Raw genomic sequence first — 24281 nt, 5'->3', positions numbered from 1 at the left:
ACCGTGTGATGCGTTTTCAGAATCATCACTTGACAACTTCCTGTTTACCAAACACTTACATATTTTTACACTATTGACATTATCCACTTGCGGCGGGGGTATCATCAGTGAGCAGTAGCTCACAGTTACACTTGTTTTAATTTACAGTATCTATTTTTGTTCAAAGATATATATTCATTGTACATGGTCTATTTTCTAATGCAATAAGAACCTTATGGCATTGCAATGTGTACATGTGTAGGACATATTTAAAATGATAACCACAGTAAAAAATCATGTTTTATTTTTTTTCTTTAAACCACTCGTACAAATATATTGGTAAATTATTCACATTAGTACAATTTTGTAAATACTTTTTACTCATGATGGCACATATATTATAAATTCAGAACCGATCTTCTAACAATATGAAATTATCATCACAGTTGATAATACTGTTAAAATTTAGAGTCCTTGCTTCTTTCAAGCCTCTTTTTCAATACAAACTCCTAGTATATGCAAAAACAGCATTCAGTTCTTTGAAATAATAATTTTTAAAGATTTATTGTAAACTGTTTTCATATATTTACTTAAAGTCAAGAATCATTATATCATAAGAGTTTTATACTTTATACGAGGATGTTTAATTATATATCTTTATAAATAAAATAGGTAAAACTTTGGCAAAATTGGCCATGAAATTCAATACATTTTTGAATAAAACTTTGAGGTTATGTACTTATATGCAACATTGTTATTTTTGTTTTCTTTAAACCTACAACCTTGAGTGTTGTGTATTCAAAACATATTGGTAATGGTAGGTGCCCAGGGTAAACTCAATCAGGTGCAAGAGATTGCACCGTACAGCAAACAAGAACATGTATATCTTTAAAACATCAACAACCATTATAAACCCTAAATGTTTCAAAACAATATTTGCCAATCATAACATACCAAACAGCCATTGACAAACACAAAATGTTTAACTAGCAATAATGATATGTGTACCAAGAAAGAGCTCTTCAGTATTAGAACACACTAATTCAGCATTTGTATAAACACAATTGAATTTCCTCCCACTTTAAGCAATTTTGACCATTTTGAGCAATGACATGTGTGTTAACATAATTGAATTTCTTCCATTTTTAGCAATGACATGTATAATGGTCATTACAAACACTTGTTCATTTCCAATCCCCTGCCATGACATTAAGGCATCTTTCACATGGTGTTTTAGCTGATTCTGATGTATATCTCCTACAACGTTCACACATATTCTGTGTTGCTGCTGATATAATTAACATATACTGTTCTGGTTGTTTTATATCTTCTACAATAGAGAAATCAAAATTTAATATCATGTCACCTTACAACTATAGCATTGTGTTGCCTTTGTTGTTGTATCTTTTATTACTGCTATTTTATGTATATTATGGGCTCAGCTTTTGTGATTTCTGTCATTTGATTAAAAATATGAAGTGACTACAGTAATTAAATGACAGAAATCACAAAAGCTGAGCCCATAATATACATGAAATAGCAGTAATAAAAGATACAACAACAAAGGCAACACAATGCTATAGTTAAATAGATATAATAAGATGTGGTATGAGGGCCAATGAGACAACTCTCCATCCAAGTCACCATTTGTAAAAGTAAACCATTATAGGACATCTTTTGGTATCTCATCATTTCTAAGTGGAAGGTTGCAGCAGATATTATTGTTTCACAATAGCCACAGTCATACACTATAGGTGACAGGCCATAATATTGCCATGGGTTTTTTCTTTTATGTTGCAATCTTTTTATATTTACTATCTTTGGCAATTACTGTGGATTCTTTATTTTCGTGGGTACCAATTTTCGTGGTTTGATAGAAACTTGCATATTCTTGGATATTTAATTTCGTGGTTTTGGCAAAGTCAGCATACATTCCTTTAGAAAATCTGTAATTTGTTAAACATTTAAATTCATGGTTTCCCACGAAATCCACGAAAAGTGGTATCCAACGAATATTAATGAATCCACAGTATTGTAGGAATCTATTTATCTAAATGTATTTTCTATCAAATTTTTTAATAAATGGAACAAGTTTCTGGAAAAGAAACCAATTGAAAAGGTCATTATTATCAGTATTAAAGGTTGTGAAAGAATAAAATTAATTTATTTTTAAGATGTATTGAAGACAAATGAATTCAAACACAAAATTTAAGAATTAGTTTGTCTTCATCATTTCAGCAGTTGAAATATTTGTAATTTCATAAGCATACCTTGTACATAAACATTACATACTCCATCTTCTGCTGATACATCCTCTGGAATTATGGGTAATGGCTTTTTAGTTATTACAGTATATGATGTCTGCATTATTTCAGTCAATGGTGATGAACAAGAAGTCTCTTCCATTTGGAAATTCTATAAAACATTATGTTACATAATGATGAATTCTTGACAATTTAAAAAAAAATGTTACATTTGTAAATAATTTTAAAGGACATAAGCTGTCAATATCATGTTCACCAATTTGACTCAAACTCTCATATTTTATTCATAACATATCAAAACGTCTATAAATATATAGATCCATATATCAAACACAGACCCAAATAAACAATTAACAATACATGGACTTGTTATAATTCATCAACCCTTTTGTGTGTATTTTAGAATAGATGCCTTCTAATTTACTATAGAGATGATCTTCAGAGAAGCTGTATGTCATATGACCTAATGTAAACATAAAATATAATTATAAATAGTACACATGTAATTGTCTGTTTGATTTCATGTTATAGTTTTAGAAAGTATGCAAATCATTGTTTTACCAGTATTAGAATGATTTTTCTGTGGACAGAATTAGTCAACCAAAAGACTTCCCAGTGGCTGCTTTGTTTTACTTTTCAATGTTGACATCCTTTTCTTTTTAATAACCAAACAAACTTAGCCCTTGTGTAGGCCACCCCAGTTAAAATGGATATTATATGCAGCAGTTTTCTGACATATATGTTAAACCCCACCACATTTTTGCACCTGTCCCTAGTCAGGAGCCTCTGGCCTTTGTAAGTCTTGTATGATTTTTAATTTTAGTTTTTTGTGTATATTTCCGAGTTTAGTATGACCTAAATTATCACTGAATTAGTACACATTTTTGTTTAGAGGCTAGCTGAAGCACGCCTCCAGGGTGCGGGAGTTTCTTGCTGCATTGAGGACCCAATGGTGGCCTTCAGCTGTTGTCTGCTCTTTGGTCGGGTTGTTGTCTCTTTGACACTTCCCCCATTTCTATTCTTAATTTTAACAATGTATACAAAAACTAAGGTTCTTCCTCAATCCAGATTGGTATCTATGAAAGTTCTCTACCTTAATATCTATGGACATGATGAATGTTCAAGTCCAGAAAATTGCTTTATATCTGAATTACAAAATAACAAAGGTATAATAATATTCCATGGCTACTGACACTATCTAATGAATTAATTTTTCTATATTAACATTAAAATGACTAAAACAAATTAACTTACTGTTAATACTTCATATAAAAGATTGCTAGCATAAATGATGACATCAAACTCTACAGGGTTTTCAGAAACAATGACACTGTTTAAGTGGTCTTTGATATCTAACACAGGCTTGATAAGGTTAGCTGATGATTTGTTATACCAGTTAGGATCTAAATCAAACCAACCACCTTTAAATATACTGTCATCTATAAAAAGAAAAAAAAGTTTTCTATTAAATACAGATACTGCAATATTGCATGCTATAGTTTGTTCAATTAACATTATAAACTGTGCTGATTTAAACATGAAGATTTCTCTTAACAAAAGTAACCACTTTGAAAGCAGTGTATGTCATGGTGACTAAATTGTTGCAGAGCTATTTAGTAATATATGTAGGATTATTGTGATGGAAATGAAATGTACTCGATTTCAGGCACCCAAATGTTGATGTATTTGTGTACCGGTAATATTATTGCATATACAACCAGGTGCTCCGCAGGGCACAGCTTTATACGACCACAGAAGTTGAACCCTGAACAGTTGGGGCAAGTATGGACACAACATTCAAGCTTGATACAGCTCTGAATTTGGATTGCGATCAAATTTTTGACATAATATGAGTTTCTGACACAAAACAAATGTCAAGATCTTACAAATCTATTGCGCAATGTTGTGAAATTAAAGATTTCTTTTTTTAACTTTTCAAAATTTGGAATTTGAGAAATTTGAAGAAAAAAAATTTGAAAACTACTACCACCTCCCTTTTTTTTGCAATTAGTCCAAAATCTGACATTTCTTTATACATAATATACAAGTAGTGTAAGGGAGGTAAATCCAGAAATACCCAACATTGTATGTTAAATGTTTTAGAATTACCTCCCTTACACTGCTTTTAAATTGTCTTAATTGACCATTGAACAGAAATAGCTAGTTTTTCCCATTTTTTGCCACATAATTCCGAAACAATTTGAGCCATAACCCCCAAAGTCAATACTAACTATCCCTTCATGGTATGGAAACTTGTGGTTTAATTTCAGAGAGATTCATACAATTAAACATAAGTTGATTACACAAATGGTTATTTTGGGCCCCCAATTTGGCTCCTAATTCCTAAACTATTGGGACCATAACCCCCAAAATCAATCCCAACCTTCCTTTTGTGACATTGAACCTTCTGGTAAAAATTTATAGAGATCCATACACTTAAACACAAGTTGTTGTCTGTAAACCAGAAAAATGCTTTTTTTTGGCCCTTTTTTTGCCCCTTATTTTTTATATATTTGGGAAAATTAACCCCAAACCACATCCCAGCCTTCCCTGTGTTATATGAAACCTTGTGGTATAATTTCAGAGAAATCAATACAGTTAAACACAAATTATTGTCTGGAAACTAGAAAAATGCTTGTTTTGGCCCCTTTTTGGCCCTTTTAATTCCTACACTGTTTGCCCAATAACCCCTTAAAATAAATCCCAACCGTCTACTTATGATATTAAACATTGTGGAACAATTTCAGAACAATTGAAATACTAATACACAACTTTTTGTCCTGAAACTAGTTAAATGCTGTTTTTGACCCCTTTGGGCCCCTAATTCCTAAAGCATTGGGACCATAACCCCCAAAATCAATCCCAAGCTTCCTTTTGTGGATATAAACATTGGGTAAAAATTTTACTGATTTCTTTTTACTTATTTAAAAGTAATTATCCGGAAACAATCCGTCTTCGGCGGCGATGACGACGCCGACGTGATACCAATATACGACCAAATTTTTTTTAATTTTTGCGGTCGTATAGAAATTGATTTCTGAGAAAATGCTTAGAAAATAAACTTAATCAGCTAGCAGATTGGCAGACAGAAGTAAACCAACAAAGTGGCACTCTTGTCATTTGGGGTAGGGCATCTAATACTTATACTTGAATTTTATAGTTACCTTTATGTTGCTCTAAATTTTGATAATATTGATATAACTCTTCAGCAAAATGAGGTAATATTGGTGCTAGGGCTCTAGTGACAACATTGATAATATGATACTGCACAAACTGACTAGACTGACGTCTCAAAGATTCTTTATCAGAACAATATAACCTGAAACAGTATAAATTGTACAATACATGGCTATGGAAGCAATAGAGTCCTAAAAACATAAATATTTTTTTTCAAGTGGTAAATATCTGACAATCCAAAATGTAAAATCATTAGGAACACATACAATAATTGTTTTCCGGTTAGAATTGTTTTACACTAGTTATTTTTGGGACCCTTTATAGCTTGGTGTTTGTTATGAACAAAGGCTCCATGTTGAAGGTCTTACTTTGACCTATAATGGTTTACTTTTACAAATTGTGACTTGGATGGAGAGTTGTCTCATTGGCACTCATACCACATCTTTTTATATCTATTATCAAAAGTAATATCAATCTAATAATTTCTATGTCTTGACTCAACTGACAGTTATCAAACCAAAATGACATTGTATGTACCACCATCATATAAAACACTTGTCTGTCTAAGACATCAAAGGGGTTCCATTTATCATTTATTTAAAATGACTTGACTATGATATTTATAGTATCATAACAAAAAGAGAAATTCTAAAAAGTTGAGATACTTGTAGAGTTGATTTTGGGAAGGTGCATATATCTGGATTTAACTGACTTAGATGAGGAAACTTTTTTTAAAGGGGCACTAGCTACGAGATATATAAAAAATCTAAAGTTTGATTTTTTTTTGTTCAATCAATAATGAAAGTGAAATAGTGAAATAACAATTCGCTTTTTGCAGCCAAAAAGGTTAAATTTTGACAAATTACACTAAGAAACATTGATAATTAGTAATTCACTTGCAAGTGAATGAGTCGACCTCTTTAAATCCATATTCATGTGAACTTCAATTTAACCCCATGCTAGAGATTGACAACGCATGCATTGTAAGTGTACTAGTTATTTAAAGAAAAAGAATGTCAACAATGAAAGTGAAACTACGGTAAATCATTTGATTATTAATTTGATGCACATAAAATCATTCTTATACGGTTAAAAGCAATGAGAACCATCTATTTTTAAACTATCAAATAAAATCAAACAGACCTATAAAAATCTAATTGCACGTGTTAGTTTAATCTATTCATATCTTTATTTATGTTTACATTGCTTATATGGTCATATGAGGTCAAATCGATAGTTGATTAGATGGCGTCTGGACTAAAATACACACGAAACGAATCTATATATTATCTACCCCATGCTCTGTAAACTGTTTATTTAAGATTTTTGATAGTTTGGACAAATGTTTTACATTGTTATAAATCAAATGTGAGAATTTGAGTCAAATCGGTGACCATGAATTTGACAGCTAGTGCCCCTTTAAGAAATATAATAAATATCTATTATTATAAACTAACCTATCTTTTATAATACTACAATAAAAATTAGAAACTTCAATATTGATAAACTTTTCCACAGTTTGCATAACTTTACCATATCTGTAATCATCATAATGTTCAGACACCTAAAAATAAAATGTACACAAATCTAGAAACATAATTATATGGGCATCGTATGAAACTAAATAAATTTTGTAATATTTCTCTTCATAAAGAGTGCATGAGACACAATACCCTTTACTACGCTGATATATGTCCTTTAAACCTTCTTTTTTGTCTTTTTTTGTAAATCGAGAAAAAAATATCAAAAAACAATCAAATTTGGAGTAATTAAACTGAATCCTGTATTAATGAAGATAAGGTGTTTGTCTCAACTTTCATACATATGTAATTGCAATTCTAAAACATGATAACAATTAATAAACTAAGACATTAATCCCCGATAAGGGTCCTATATCTACTTTGACACTTTTACAGTGTTAATCTACATTAACTGAATGAATTTTACATCTTTTTATCTCTTACCTGTGTTCCAAACTGATGAAGTAGATGTAACATATATCTATCTTGAGGCCATAGCTGATGCATTGATAATGATAAGTTATCAAAATTATTAACATTACCAAGCAAATACCGCAAAACTTTTCTTATCTGTGAAGAAAAATAAAACACAACAAGATTGTAACATGGATTGAAAAGTCTTTTTTTTTTTTTTACAAATATCATGATTGTTCCAACTAAACAGTTTCAAATTTTGTTTATCTAAATGTCTACATCAAGATATACAGATGATTGAAGTTTCTGGTTAAAAATTGTATTTGATTGCATAATGCATAACTATTTATAACCTGGTCAGAACAATCCTCCGACAGACATTCACATACAGTAATCTAATGCGCCTTCCATGCAACCTGGCCAGAAAGTTGTCAGATAACAACATTCTTCTATCAATATCAATGCATGAAATAATGTTGGTTTGTAATCAAGTTTTTTACACTGACTTTTTATAAGCTATGCCCCAAGTTCATTAACTTAAGGTGGTACCCAACACTTTCACTAAAATTAATTCGGCTCGTTTAATTTTGATAAAATTTTGTCAAAGTATTTACTTTTACCCTTTAACAAAAATATAAAAATTTCAAAAATTTTGAACCAACCGTTTTGTCAGAAAAATTACACTGGTTATATAGCAGTTTGACAAACACCAATTTTGATCATTGAGAAGCTTAATATTCCCTTTACAACACAATGTAATGAAAACGTTAAGCTGACTTTACAGAGTTATCTCCCTGTAGTGTTAGGTACCACCTTAAATGAAATATGGAGTCAGATCAAAATGTTTGGCCAATTTAATCTTAATGTTAGATTTTTCAGAAACAAATCCAAGTAATAAATAGTCATTAGGTTTTTTGTCAGTTGCATCATTTGCAAAATGTTTTTGATATTTCCATACATACAAATTATATACCTTATAGATTTCTTCATTGCACTTTTCCAATATGGTTGGACCAATCATTACATTTGATTGTAAATTACATTCTGCTGACCATAGTCTTAAAACGTCTGCACCATATGATGGTTCCTTAGATTTATTCTAAAAAAAAAACATAATACTACACAAGTATATTTTAAATCTTATCAAACCTTTTCTCTGAGTGCTTAAATATTATCTTCTTCATAACAATTGAAATTTGAATAAAACCAACAAATTATTCCTTCTTCAAATATACCATTAAAAAATAAGTAACATTGATATTCTATTTCCATTTGATATCCCAAATGATTTTGCTTAAATTTTGCATGTTTACCCTGAATTTACAAATATGGGATAGTTTTATTCAAGCCAAAGAAAATGAACAAATGCTGCATTAATGAAAACTCATGCCTAAATTTGGGTTGGAAATTTGTTTACAAGCCTAACCACACATTCCTAAAAATCATATTAAATTGATTCCAAAATTAACAATATTCATATATTAAATTGTAAATTGAATTGTCATAAATTATGCTGTTTGGTATGCTTTATTCAAGAGCACAATTTTTGTGGGTTAAGGTGTCCTTTTTAGCATTATTTGTGCTTTTTAGTATATCTATGACAACTAAACACACAAGGATTTTTAAACAAAACCCTTGTAAAGGTTTACCTTTCCTCCATTTATAACTTTTTCAGGATCTATTACATTTCCTACTGATTTGGACATTTTCTTTCCTTCTTCATCTACAGCAAAACCATGTACAAGAAGAGACCTAAAAAGAAACAACTGTCAATGTGAAAAAATATTGTATATTTAACAGGAATAATTTTTTTCTATTTTAAAGCGGGTTATAAGGTTTCAAACTATTATAGTAAAGTTATTTCATATTATTCAAATCTATAATTCTTTTCTGCTGCAAATTTGTTGAGCTAACAGTATCAATTGATCATTAAAAACGAGATTTTTTTTCTCACTTTCAACATATATACAATAAATTAATACTTTAACTGTTATATCACACTGAAACAAAATCAGAAATATGAAACAAAAAAGCATAATATAAAGTTTACAAACTTGTAAGGAGCACTGCCAGTTAAGGCCACACTGGTTAGCAATGAAGACTGAAACCATCCACCAAACTGATCTAAACCCTCTAAGTATAAATCTGCTTTCTGCTCCCCTACAATGAAACTTTTAATAAGTCATGGCCCTCAGAAAATTGATTTGGTCACTGGTTTGAATTCAACAAAATATCATACCACCATATACAAATGTCAAATTCATAAGCAATTAGTCACAATTGGGAATTATCTTTACATTGAATTGTTTATGACATGATTTTAGTTCTCTGTCAGTTTTAACCATGTGAAATTTCTTATATGAGGTTAACTATAAAAGTATTAAATATATGGCTCAATAACTGGATCCAAAAAGTTAAAAGTTGTAACTGTACCTGATAAAACAGCAGCCCATGATATTCCACTGTCAAACCATATATCTAATATATCTTCTCCTTTAACATAATCTGAGGCTTTTCCTAATCCCATCTGATACAAAATTTAATAAATATAAAGTATAAAAATTTACTTTGGTATTTTAAAAGTATCACCCTGTAAAATATTACCAAATTTTCATAATTTAAATAATATCACTTGTATATTGTTGATGTGACTGTTCAACCTTATACAACTTTAACAACAACAAAAAACAAACAAATACACAAATTGATATGTATAAAATGCAAATGGATTATTGAATAAATCAGTTCATATTTTGTGCACTAGCTAAAGGATTTTAAGACTAGCACATTCTTAGCAATCTTCTCATCCTTTTATTTCATGAAAATCAGTAGCCAACAAATGGACATAAATTACCTTTGTTAATATATTTGTTGGAAGTAGTTCTTCCTCCGAAAGCTTCCACCAACAATCACTACCATGTTCTATAACTAGGGATTTCAAATGATCTATAGTTGCTCTAAAAAATACTTGTAATAAGTGTCATATACAATCAATTCTCTGGTTTCTATATTTTGGATAGAAGTAAAAGATTTTTGGGACTCTTTAAAAATAAAACTAATTCAATTGATAAAAACAGCATTTGCCTATAGATATTTTACAGCTACTAACTGCTCTTTTACAAGATTAGAAAAAATGCTCATTACAGAGGATTTACAAAACTTCCTTAAATAAAATTCTAAGCTTGTAGGGAATTTCAAAAATGCATTTACATATATATCTATACCAATTAACTATTTGCTTATCTAAATTTTATCTAGGTTAACATAACTAATCAGAAAACTAGAGGTTATAAAATCAGACATTTCAGTACAAACAAATAGTGCAATAGATATTACAAAATAGTGCAATAGATATTACAAAATAGTGCAATAGACATTACAAAATAGTGCAATAGATATTATACAATTATTGACTTTTGATGAGGTTGATACAATGATTTATCAACCCCAGAGATGTGATATTCACCAAGGCCAACGGCCGAGGTGAATATCACATCTGGGGTTGATAAATCATTGTATCAACTGATATCAAAAGTCAACAATTGCTTTATTATATGACTCTTTAGTTCTCAGTGTCATTTTCATATTTTTAGATTGTGAAATATATCCTTGGTTAGATGGTATTTTGCCTAGACTGTTTTTATTTTATGCTTGGGTTTGATTTTTAGGCATATTTAATTCTGCATAATTAAAACTAGAAGAATATTGTATCATTTCAATTTTTAAAGAACAAAACATGAACAATATTGAATACAACAGAATAAAAAACTAGATACATGTACATGTACGCTAAAATCTGTTGATCGGCGAGTATTTTTAGAATCCTTTTCTATCAAAATCTTCTTAATTTCCTCATTATTTAACGATGGAAAGCGTTTTTCAGTAGCTACTTCTGATGCTCCAGCCATACTTTGTTGCCGGAAACATGTAACTGTCGTCTGTTAGATCGAAACGATTTTATGTCGAGAGCGCTGATTGGTTGATATTTATTCGGTCGTCCAATTAAAAACCATTTTATTTATACATCCCTTAAATAGCTAACAAGAATTCCCCGTTTCTATATTTAGGTACACGGACGCTGTTCCAAATCTTATATTAACCTCTCGTGATTTTTGACGCGGTGAATATAATGTTTTATCAAAGAGGATTTCCTATGCTTTTAGCCAATGAAAAAACAGAAAATTTATAGTCATATAATAATACAAAATAGTGCAATAGATATTACAAAATAGTGCAATAGATATTAAAAATATTAATTAGTTAATCAATTAAATCGCAGTGCAAATTCCAGTGTTTTTGAAGGCTAAGCTGGATGAAGGGATGTTTAATCTTATCAGTTGTCATAATATTAAACCAATTGTGTCATTATGACCTGAATGCCTTAATCTGTTGACTAATTGCAAAAAGTTGAATCAGCTGGAACAAGATACAAAGTTATCTTTATAAACTGATGTATCAAAAATCAACTCAAGTGTGCACACATTTCAAAAAAAGTCTATGAAAGTACAATATTGATAAACAAATCAGTTAAAAGGGCTGTAAAATGACAAAATTTTTATCAACTGGAACAAAAGCAACTTGATCTATAGCATGAAAGAGTAGAACAAAATTTGACAATGACCTGTTCACAAGAGGTTGTTTTGTCTGTTTATGATAGAAAACAGGTATTGGTAAACCCCAGACTCTCTGTCGAGATATACACCAGTATGGTCTAGATCCTAACATAGACTGCATAGAATTCTCTGAGGATTTTGGATGGACACTAACTTCATTCAAACATTCCTACAAAATAGAAAACAAAACAGCTGAATAAATAAGAAATAAAATGAAAATCTAGAGGTCAACCAAGTAATGGTTTACTGACATGAATATTACATAATTTAAAAAAATGCAAGTTATTCTTCATTTTGAACTTTGAAATAGAGGGAAAATATCTATATAAGAATTTGTTAAGAATTTGTTAAGCCCGTCAATTAAATTTGAAAATTTTTCTGTAATGACCAGTTGAAATCCAATCTATATTAAAGAACTTGATATCTTAGATTTATATCTAGAGGTTATAATAATTTGAACAAAAACTAGACTCCACTTACAAGTCTATCTTAAATAGTTTTAAAAAAAAGTTTAAGATCTATTCATTAAAAACATGGCTAATAAACCAAATTGTCTTTCTGAGTATAAATAAATGTGTTTAAACATATGAACTGTTACTGTTCATAATGATTGGTACTTACTAAAGCTTTATTTTTAAGTTTGTTAGTACTGACAAACCATTGTTTACTGGCCCTAATTATCACAGGTTTTTTGGTTCTCCAGTCATATGGATATTTATGTACATAATCCTCTACTTTTATTATATGGTTACCAAGAAGTTCTATCACTGAAACAAAAAAGCTATCATTTGAATTGAAAAGTAAATAAAGCAACATGCAGTTCTTCTGTTACTAATCGACTGTAATGTTCATACAATATGTCATAGTGTATCAAGACTGTGTTTTGTGTTGGTATCTTACTTACTAATTAGAATGGCTAGAACATCCTAAATATATGTTAACTTCACATAATATAAAGGTACATAGAAAGAAAATTATAGTGTTTTAACACAAGATGTGCTTGCAGGACTTTGTATCTTAATCCTACTGATCCAGGTGATGATAATTGGAGTAAATAAGTTTGATAACAACACAATATTATAAATATTAAGTACCTGAATAGAGCACTGATTTTTTTACATAATGTTTGTTTTGTATTTGTGATCTTGATGTTTTATCCATCATATACATGTAGTATATTACTTTCTCTATAAATTCTATGACAATTTAACCCTTTCTGGACCCATTGTATGAAAAAAATTGTGATCTTGGCATTATATCCACCATACTGTATATCTCTATTTAAATGCCTTAAATTGTTATTTGGTTTTTATCCCCATACAGTAAGTTATCACAATTACCTTTTTCCTCTGCATCCACACCAATAGTTCTACCTTCTAGTTCTTTACCTGCATGCCAATCAAATTGTCCTTTCTCATCTACTATACTTGTCTGATAAAAATAACCACAGAATTATCATCATTACACAAGACATATTAGTTTTTGAAATTAAGCACTAAATTGAGTTTGTTATGAGCTCTTAAAGGCAACACATGTACCTTTCATACAATGTATGTATTACCGAGTAAAACAAAAAATATTTTTGAATATTTTTTAAATGTTTTATCCAATGACATTAGAATCAGAATATATAACTGTTCTTATAAACATTAAACATCACTAAAACTACCACTTAAGTGATTTCTTGAAGTCTGCTGTTATTATACAATGTTGTTTAAATTGAGTAAGTGTGCTCTTTGGAAAAAACAAGATGCACTATTTAGAATAGATATAAGCAATTTAAAATGTACCTGTAGGGACACTTGTGTATATCATATAAAAAGCATCAATAAAACCTTTTGAACATTTCTAATTTTCAAATAATCTTATTTACTATGGATTCCTTATCAATCCAATTTTTATGGATTCTGTGGGTAAAAGATAAACCACAAATTTAAATCTTAAAATCAGGACAAATTTTCTATAGGCTAATAATGCAGACTGTAGTTAATCCAAAAAAAAGTATAAACAAAAATACAATTTTCATCAAAACAAGAAATTAAATGAATCTACATCATTGTATTTTGGGAAGGGTAAAGAGGATCACTTAAGTTAGTATCTAAATGACACAATGAAGTTAATATTAAGTTATCAAACTGAAAAAGGAAACACAAACATTTCTTTATTTACCACTTTCAATCCATTATTGATAGCTATGACAAAATCATCATGCCCATGTCCAGGTGCAGTGTGAACCAATCCTGCTCCTTTTTCCACAGTCACATGCTTACCAAACAAGAACGGTAACTCTTCACCAGTAAGTGGGTGTGTATACTTTGCACCTTCAAAGGCACTCCCTAAATATTAGGAAATATGAAAACATATTTCATTGTGTATTTGTATTTATTTCTTGAAATACATTATTCTGCATACAGAATTTGACTCAAATCTCAAAGAACAAAAATGAAACCAAAAATAATAAATCTATATGAATAAAATGAGAGTATGTGTACTTCAATGAAATAGCAGCCCACCAGCATAAAAACCAACAGAGATCTATGAATGATTTATCAATAAAGGAATGTTACAATGTATTCAAATAAGTTACAGTATGTGGTAGAATGTATTTAACATGGTATAAATATAAAGCATGTATAAAATATATATCAGAAAATCTATTCATGTCTTACTTTTGCAATGTTTGCAGTAGGCATGTACCACAAAATAAACCCTACAAAACCCTACAAAACATGTCACTATCCAGTCAAAAGCATTGTTTAACAATGTAGAACTTGAAACATGAACACATCAAAGAATTAATTGACCTTTCAAAGATCCAAGCTGTAAACAAAACCCATAGAGCAAATAATCTTATATATATATATATCCTTCTACAAATAATTTCACTATTTTACAGACTATAAATAGTACTACTTTTAAGTTATTAAATTTTAATCTTACCAGAAAAGTCATTTAGGGTTCTAAGGGATTTTTCAAGTAACTCTGACAATTTATCAACAAATGATTGTTCACAAATATAAATATTGCTGTTATCTGGATCTTCTGCACAAATGTATCTAAAAATAAAATATGGATTCTTTTTTTAAAGTGATTTCTAATATAAATCTGAGCAATGAACTGAAGAATAAACATACAAATCAGAAAATATTGATTATATGTCAATAAGACAATAACGCAATCACATAAAAAAAGAAAACTGGAAGTTGTCAAACAGTCTTCAGAAATAGGCAAAAAAAGAGTGACTACACAATATGTCAAGTTCTAAAACTGAAAAGGGTAGACAAGAATTTTTTTTAGGAGTCACTAAGGAGGCTCTTGAATTGGAAAATATATATGAGCATGTTATAGGGTTACACTATTTTTGAGCATTCTCTTTTTGTGAACACCATGTGTCCATTCTTAAAATCAAATTTTCCTTCTTGCACATGTGATAAAAAATTAAGTGGCATCTAGAAAGGGAAAAAAAACCAGCTGGGTGCAATGAAAAAAAAAAAACAACTAAGAAAAATTATTAACCATCAGTTATGGTTTCAAGTAACATAAAAATAAGCATATGAATCTGAGTTTAAAATTTCATGATTTGAAAGTTACTATAGATAATGTTTCTGCACACCGAAGATATAAAATTCTGTACCTGAGTTCTGGTCCAATACATATGGCTTTATTTCCTGGAAGAGTCCATGGTGTAGTTGTCCATATTACAGCATAAACATCTCTTCCAGCCCCTAATGTGAGAATAAAAAAGTTTTTTTGATAAAATGTTTGTTAAAAAATTCCAACCATTTCATTGTAAAAATCAAAATTGTATAGTTTTGCTGCAATTAGTTTTGTTCAAAGATTTTTTTCTTCGGGTTACTGTACTTTTCAACAAATTGGTTATAAAGACTAATTTCTGAATTGCTTATTATATAAGATACTGATTTACCAAGTCATTAGATGTTAGAAATTTTCTAGGATGAATACATAATAAGCAAATCAAATTGAAAATGTGAGATCCATGTCAGAAGGTTAAGGACTTATATTTTATTGTTTATCATGCAGAAAAGATCTTGTTCATTCACCTGTGTTTAGCCTAAAAAATTATTGAACAGTACTGAAATAGAAAATCAGTTACTTACAGCCAATGACATTTTCCAGTTGTTCTGATGATTTGGTGACAGGAAAGGTAACATATACAGATTTACTCTTATGATCTGGATTGTATTCCAATTCTGATTCTGCTAAGGCTGTCCTGTCATAAATATAAAACATAATCATGATTTATTATACGATTGGACCTTCCATACCACAACCAGTGATGCAGTAGAGGTCAACACATTCCTGTCAATTGTCAGAGCGACTGAGTAAGTAACTAAATGTAACTGCATCACTTAGGAGATAATTGTATAGTCTGTTATGCTCCGCCGACATCGAATCACCAATTGATGCCTTTACAATCTAATTAAAATTAAATCCTTTAATTGCTCCCGTTCTGATATGTCGCGCACCTTGATGCAAATAAAGGATTTAATTTTAATTAGATTGATGCCTTTAGAGCTTAAAATACAATATTGTTGACTCCATTCTAAGTGAAAATGACAAAAAAACAACATAAAATCATACATTTAAAATCTGTGCTTGTTTCATTGTGAATTGTTGCCATGAAAATTGGTGAGGTAATTATCCAATGAAAATAAATGATACAAAGAATGTTTAATTAGTCTTACCCTGAAGACGGCGACCAGTAAACAGGCATGAAGTCTTGATAAATCAGACCCTGAAAATATTATCACAGAATATACATTGTATTTCCTACATATTACTATTGCTTAAGGTGGTACCCAACACCTTGACTAAAATTAATTTGGCTCGTTTAATTTTCATAAAATTTTGACGAAATATTTACTTTGACCCTTTGAAAAAAATATAAAAATTTCAAAAAACTTGAACCAATCACTTTCTCAGAAAAAAATGGTTGGATATATAGCAGTTTGACAAACATTAATTTTGATCATTGAGAAGCTTAATATTTCCTTAACAATACAATGTGATTAAAACGTTTAGCTGATTTTACAGAGTTATCTCCCTGTAGTGTTAGGTACCACCTTAATAAAAGTATTATTTGGAGAAATTCAAACTAGAGAAAACATCTTGTAATGTATACTTGACTTGATGTGTCTGCAAACTTTCCAACTTTTCTTGTATGGTTGGTATAACTTTGAAGCATGAACCAATGAAAATTACCTTTTCAATTTCTTCATATTTTACATTCAATTAGAGTATTAGTCTTTTATCTATTAAGATCACTTTAATATTAGCTCCGTGTGTCACATCCATTGTGTTACTCCAACATCAGTATATAATATGATGATGTTGGAGTAACACGATGGATGTGACACACGGAGCATGCTCTGCTAACCCTTTCAGAGCACCTGTCAATAACTGACAAAATAACAACATTTTTATTTGTAGTATAAATGTTTATCAAGACAGCAAACAAACATAGCTGACCTTTTCATACATCTGGTAAAACACTTCCATCTGTTTTGCTTCATACTGAGGATCAAATGTATAATAACATTGTTTATCCCAGTCAGCCATTACTCCCCATCTCTTGAATGCTTCCATCTGGACAGTGATGGCTTCACGGGCAAACTTTTTAGCTGTAAAAGATATCAACTGTGATATTAACAGATACAATGTAAAAATAACAATAACTTCAACTAAAAACAACTGTAAAAAATTATGTAAATAAAGCATTAGACATGACCATTCAATCATGTCGAAAAACTAGCTTTACATTTCTGTTTTTTATTTCATTTTGGGACTGCTTTTACCTTAATCTTTTATTTGGAGAGAAGTGAGTTTGGCTTTAGATGACATAGCTTTTATTCTTTGGGATTGTTTTTACCTTTATCTCTTATTTGTAAAGGAGTTAGTTTGGCTTTAGATGACACAGCTTTCATTCTTAGGGATTGTTTTTACCTTTATCTCTTATTTGTAGTGGAGTGAGTTTAGCTTTAGATGACACAGCTTTCATTTCTATAGGATTGTTTTTACCTTTATCTCTTATTTGCAGAGGAGTGAGTTTAGCTTTAGATGACACAGCTTTCATTTCTATAGGTAGACCATGGCAGTCCCAGCCAGGTTTGTAGTGAATCCTGTATCCTCTCATCAGTCTGTACCGATTTGTTATATCCTTTAATATCTGAAATTATCATTTATCATATTAAATGCTCAAAAAAACTTATTCTAGTATATATTTTTTTTTGATTTTAAAACTTCTTATATAACAAATAAATACTTTTATACATTATTTCAATGTAAAGTAACTTGTCAGACTGTTAATTTTCTCCTTTGAATAGTTTTACTTTTGTCATGTCAGGGCCTTTATTAGCTTGCTAATTGGTATGAGTTTTGCTCATTGGTGAAGGCTGTACAGTTACCTATACTAGGGGTAGTTGCTAAGATTTGGTAATTGGTGGAGAGTTGTCTCATTGGCAACCATGATGATGCCACATCTTTTTTTTATATGCAATTCTTCATTTCTGTAATTTGTTTCCTTTCTAGCCCATTCCATTCATCGATGTAATTTTTCGAGTCAAAATCTGTGACTATAGTACATATGTTCCAGACCGTATGAGTATTTGGACCGTACACGTACGGTCTGGACCGTATGCGTACTTTTTCAAAATACGCATACGGTCGGACCGTACGCGTACGGTCTGACAGATATTAAGAAGTTGGTCAAGCTTATTAGATACAAATGTATATAACAGATCAACATGACTTATATCTCCAATTAATATAAAAAGTTCAACAGCATTTGACATAAAAACTTAATATTTTAACTATTTAAAAAGATCACGCTTATTTAATCTGTTAATCTCCTGTATTTTGCAGGCCGGTAATTCATTAATTGCAGCTCAGTATGCTCATTGAAATTGAAGATATCGGAAGTAAACATAACCCCTAACGGGAAGGATTGTGCCTGATGTTCATATGATGAAATCATAATCTTTCAGTCAGTTTAATTGAAGTCTGGAGCTGGCATGTCAGTTAACTGCTAGTAGTCTGTTGTTATTTATGTATTATTGTCATTTTGTTTATTTTCTTTGGTTACATCTTCTGACATCAGACTCGGATTTCTCTTGAACTGAATTTTAATGTGCGTATTGTTATGCGTTTACTTTACTACATTGGTTAGAGGTATAGGGGGAGGGTTGAGATCTCACAAACATGTATAACCCCGCCGCATTTTTGCGCCTGTCCCAAGTCAGGAGCCTCTGGCCTTTGTTAGTCTTGTATTATTTTAATTTTAGTTTCTTGTGTACAATTTGGAAATTAGTATGGCGTTCATTTTTACACTGGACTAGTATATATTTGTTTAGGGGCCAGCTGAAGGACGCCTCCGGGTGCGGGAATTTCTCGCTACATTGAAGACCTGTTGGCGACCCTCTGCTGTTGTTTTTTATTTGGTCGGGTTGTTGTCTCTTTGACACATTCCCCATTTCCATCCTCAATTTAATAATGTGGGAGGACAATTGTTTTAGAATATTTATGAACTTTACAAAAGAAATTCATACGCAAAGGAACATGCATTAACAAAACATGTAAATGTAAAAATACGAAGTTCTTATTAGAAGCAAGTGTCACCTTCGGCCAGAGAAACAAAATATAATTCACGGATATACAATTAAGCAAATATTTAATTTCAATTGTTCGCTTATTCACTTTATCATCGGCCATCTATTTTGTAATAATAACAATTTGTATAACTAAAAATAAAGATTTTGATAAATGTTTGTTTAAATTTAACCCACATGATCCCAAAACGTATGATCAGCTGGACCGTACGCGTATACTCATACGGTCCGACCATACGCGTATGGTCGGACCGTACGAGTATATGTATACGGTCCGGACCGTACGCGTACGGTCCAAATACTCATATGGTCTGGAACACATACACTAAGCATAATAAAAACAAGTTAAACTATTACAGGAAAAAAATGCTACACAATTACCTATATTTGGTTGGCAATGATTTAATAGAAAACTATGGAAAACAAAAATGTTCTTACTGTTTTAACCTGTAATCTATTTCTTGCATTAATTTGATTCGTTTATACAGCATCATGAACGATAAGACAACATTTCCATTGGCTATTTGTTAGGTCATTGATGACTTTCCAAGGTTAAGACCATTTAAATTTCATTCATAACCACTTGTGAGAATTGGAAATGGCTTAATATCGATTAGAGTTATGATATCTAATTTCAATATAACAATAAGCAAGCCTTCTTCTCATTCCTTATGAAACCTTTAATTAAAAAATTTAGGAAAACAGTCCAGCTTACCTTATTTATAGCATGTCCAACATGAGGTTTTCCATTAGCATAAGGAGGACCATCATGCAAAATAAATTCTTTGTCTCCAGGCTGATTTTGTTGCCATTCATATAATTTATCAAAACCAGAAGACTAAAAATATAAAAACAGAAGCCTTTAGAAAGCAATTTAAAAGTCTATTCAATATGCTGTTTCAAAATCTAATGCATTCTGGTTAATATTTTCAAAGCTTATACCAAATCTTTGCAACTAGCTACCAACATCTTAACAAATGGAAATCAACCAATGACATGAAATTGTTTTCATTTTGAGGTACAAACAATGAAATTACCCATTGTTCTTTAGATTTTAAAACGGGGAATTGCAATTCATAAATGCTTGTTCTCTAGAATTTATATCAAAACCTGTTATGAACCTTGTATATTTTTTTCTGTTTCATGCCACATGAAACGAAAAATAAAGGAACAGAATTGTTTTAAAATAAATTGGAAATAAATTGGTCATTTAAGGCATTGTTCCAATTATTGTTCTAATAATAAATAAATCATGTGCAAAATGCCAATGTGACAAACCAACAGGCCAAGGTCCTAATCTTTTAGTCACATTTCAATTAGAAATTTTGTCTTTGAACTTCATAGTGTAGCACTTTCACATTTCTTAATACCTGTTGAATTTTGTACAAATTCAATATAGAAAAACCATATCAAGAAATAAAATAAAATAAATTGCCTACCTACCTACCCATACCCTGACAACCTCAGTCGGGGGAGGGGACACAAAGATATTTTAATGTTGGCCTTATAACTATGATTTGACTAAGATGCAAAAGAGAATATGAATTTGATAAATTTTACTAATTTCTTTCTCTTTTACATTCTTTTTCTCAATTTTCTAAATCATTATTTAAACGATCAGATCATTGTAAAAGTCAGTTAAAGAAGTTAAGTGAACTGAATGTAATATTTAGCATTAGCTTCACTTATGGTTTTACATTTCAAAGGTGCTAGTAAAGCTTATCCGAGAAACAATTTCCTGCAAAAAAAACCCCACCAAAGTTATGTAAGAAATATCAAGCTTTTTAAATGCAAAATATATGTTTTCCCTAAGTTGAATTAAATTAAGATTTAAAATTCTTTTCATCAGTTTATACATTGAACAGTACTTGATGTCGCAATGCATTATGTTGTTTCTGTCCATTATACTTTTTTCCTAAATGTTCTATCATTGCTTTGAATAAAAAAATAAAAGGTAAGTAATTAATTCTGTATGTGTGATATAGACTTTTTTTTAATACAGATAAATGTGATGCACAGCACACAAAATGTCACAGTTGAGTTTAATTGGCATTTCGAGGTCTTTCATAACTGAATTTACGTATGGGTTAACGTTTTGCTCATTGTTGAAGGACCTACCTTGTCCTGAAGTTGCCTTATTTGCAATCATATCGCATCTTTTTATTTGTAAGAGCTTGTGATTAGCTGAAGACTCTTTTTTGTTGTTGTTTTGAAACATAACCAATTGCAACTTTAAAGTAAAAATTGGGTATACATACTAGGCCTAAAATAAAATATTGTTTGTTTCCCCAATCCCGACCGACCCTGCAAAATTGGTGCTACTCATAAAATTTTATTGTCAAAACTAAGTGAAATATTATTTTATTCATTTTGGATTTTCAGGCTTGCCGGATCGTCCAATAATGTCAAGCTTTTTGGAAAAATATTTTTTTTCCCTACCTACCTACCCACACCTGGCTTGGCAGGGTCGGGATTGGGGAAACAAACAATATTTTAATTTAGGCCCTAATTATCACATCAACCTTAGAAAATTAAATGGTAAGTGTTATCATGGTCATCTGCAATCAACTACTTACAAATGTATTAACCATTACTACTTATCATACATGTCAACCTCTGACAATGGGAAATCATGTCATGACATGACATGATATGTCAAAAAGCGTGTGAAAACGCGTGACGTAGATGCGGACTTAATATGAATGTGGTAATGTTCATAATTTCATACAAATTTGTGAATATAAAAAAAAACAATATATATTCTACTGTGAACTTTTATTGTATTAAACAGTGGTCTGTTATGTTGCTTTTAAAGCACCACCACTAGGCACATATTCAAAACAACTGCCAGTTTCAAGTTTAGTTTCAACAGCACACAATACAAATGTAACATAGTCAAGTTCTGATCAGAATTCAGTGTCAATTTCTTTATAATTGAAAAGGCTCTCCCACAATAGGAATTGATATTTGACTGAATTAGCTTCATCAAGATTTGAAAGAATGTCATAATGTTTTGTTTTTTTGGCAATGTAAAATGTCATCTATTATCTCTGCCATTGCTCCCATTGCTATTGCCTGGTTAAAACTGGGTAGTTCTTCAGAAGAAAGCTTGTACTATGAGAGCTGATCCAACAGTTCTGTGATATTTTTATCCCCATGGCCTGTAGAAATCTGATTTGAAACTGAAATTGAAAAAGAAAAATGTTATAAATTTGATTTCCATTAAATAAACATGTTAAATGCTTATTCAAATAGCTACATTGTATTTCTTCTCTCACATGTATTGTTTTTATTTATCATTGCAACATAGAATGCACAAATTATGCGTTACTTGTAACCCGATCATTTAAACTCGAACTCCAAAATATAATTTATAAATCTTGAATATTGCCGTAGTACACATCGCCATCGTTTTGGCTTAACAATCGGCACTTTAGACGACGGTACAGGCCCTGAAAGTGACCTCTTCGGTGCACATTTCCCCTATAAAGTGAATTTGAAAGAAAGTCACAAAATCGCTAAAACTAATCACAAACTACTTACCTTTTACTGTTTGTCCTTATAGAAAAATAAACAATATGTCAGCCAAATAATAATTTCGAATTTTTCGGTATTTATCGCCGAATAAGGAAAAAACCCGAGAATAGCGATATCACTAACGACCAAAAAATGAAAAGAACGAAAAAGCGTGTAATTGCGTGTAAAGTGGTGAAAAGCGTGTACACGCCATGTGACAAAATCCTCGCGTGTAAACCGTTGAAAAAGCGTGTATTACACGCGAATATCATGTCACTTGACATGTATGCTACTTATTTTATTAAAGTTATAAAAGGTAAATGAATGAAAGTTGTATACCTAAAAGAAAATGTATACAACAATATCTCTTTTAATCTAAAATAAAAGTATGACTGAAAGTACTTTTAATGCATGGCCCAGATGGTACAAAATGTACATAGCCAATACAACCTATACTTGTTATACAGCCTTGCCAAGGCTGTATAACAAGTATAAACCAAGGCTGAACTGGCTACATGGCCAAAAGGTCTTTCTTCCCTGAAGGAGTTGAATACACCTTATCGCTATTCCTACAAATGTAGATGACCAGAGAATCTGCCCTGCTTGAACTATTGACGTCATACAACAATAACTTTTCCATTGTGGTGTCAGATATTTTGTATCATTATGGCGTCAAAATTTTATGAGAACCTGTGGTATGTCCAGTTATGGCAGAAGGTGACGTGTATGGAGTCTTAAAAATACAATGTACTTGAAATATTGAAAATATTTCTATATGAAACTAGGCATGTAATTTTTCTTGGACATACAGTTATGTGCTATCTTCTTTGCTTGTTTCTTATACAGTATTACCTTCTGTATTTTGACTTCTCGTCTATTTGCCTCACCATCACGGAGACTGAGAGGGAAATCTGTGTTTGGTAGGTTTAAAGTGTAACTGTATTTTTTGCTTGATTCTTGTTTTTTAGATTTTGCTCTGACCCATATAAACTGCCTTCTTGTGGGTTTTAATTTGGAAAATACATTTGCAATCATTTTCCTCAGTTAATGTGTTATTAAATTCATTTTTGTATAATTATAGCAGACGAACTCAAGAAAGTTGTTTGATTTCAATGGGCGCATCCATCTTGTTATTCAGCACTGAAGTTGTTCGGAACATTTGTTTCGTTTTAA

At 30.7% G+C, this 24281-nt stretch overlaps 1 protein-coding gene across 2 annotated transcripts; it reads right to left on the bottom strand.

Moving 5' to 3' along the window:
- Nucleotides 1-268: 268 nt before the first annotated feature.
- Nucleotides 269-24265, bottom strand: LOC139517206 (isoleucine--tRNA ligase, mitochondrial-like). 2 transcript variants are annotated; one of them, XM_071307929.1, is made up of 23 exons: nucleotides 23961-24265; nucleotides 20308-20430; nucleotides 18007-18154; nucleotides 17458-17609; nucleotides 16674-16723; nucleotides 16086-16198; nucleotides 15602-15692; nucleotides 14908-15023; nucleotides 14137-14303; nucleotides 13308-13398; nucleotides 12589-12734; nucleotides 11976-12136; nucleotides 10209-10311; nucleotides 9788-9881; nucleotides 9409-9514; nucleotides 9004-9106; nucleotides 8328-8453; nucleotides 7385-7510; nucleotides 6878-6984; nucleotides 5408-5562; nucleotides 3498-3682; nucleotides 2250-2394; nucleotides 269-1309 (listed from the first exon to the last, which is right to left on the bottom strand). In XM_071307929.1, the coding sequence occupies exons 1-23, from the start codon at nucleotides 24141-24143 to the stop codon at nucleotides 1164-1166; spliced, it is 2937 nt and encodes a 978-aa protein (XP_071164030.1). In that variant the 5' UTR covers nucleotides 24144-24265; the 3' UTR covers nucleotides 269-1163. The 2 variants fall into 2 exon arrangements, with proteins under 2 accessions (XP_071164030.1, XP_071164031.1); XM_071307930.1 differs by lacking the exons at nucleotides 18007-18154; nucleotides 20308-20430; nucleotides 23961-24265 and adding an exon at nucleotides 17932-17989.
- Between the last annotated feature and the right edge of the window lie 16 nt (nucleotides 24266-24281).

The sequence above is a fragment of the Mytilus edulis genome, chromosome 3, assembly GCF_963676685.1.
Source record: "Mytilus edulis chromosome 3, xbMytEdul2.2, whole genome shotgun sequence".
NCBI classification, from domain to species: domain Eukaryota; kingdom Metazoa; phylum Mollusca; class Bivalvia; order Mytilida; family Mytilidae; genus Mytilus; species Mytilus edulis.
Note: the sequence above shows the minus strand (reverse complement) of the source record. Positions and strands in the feature narration are given on the sequence as shown.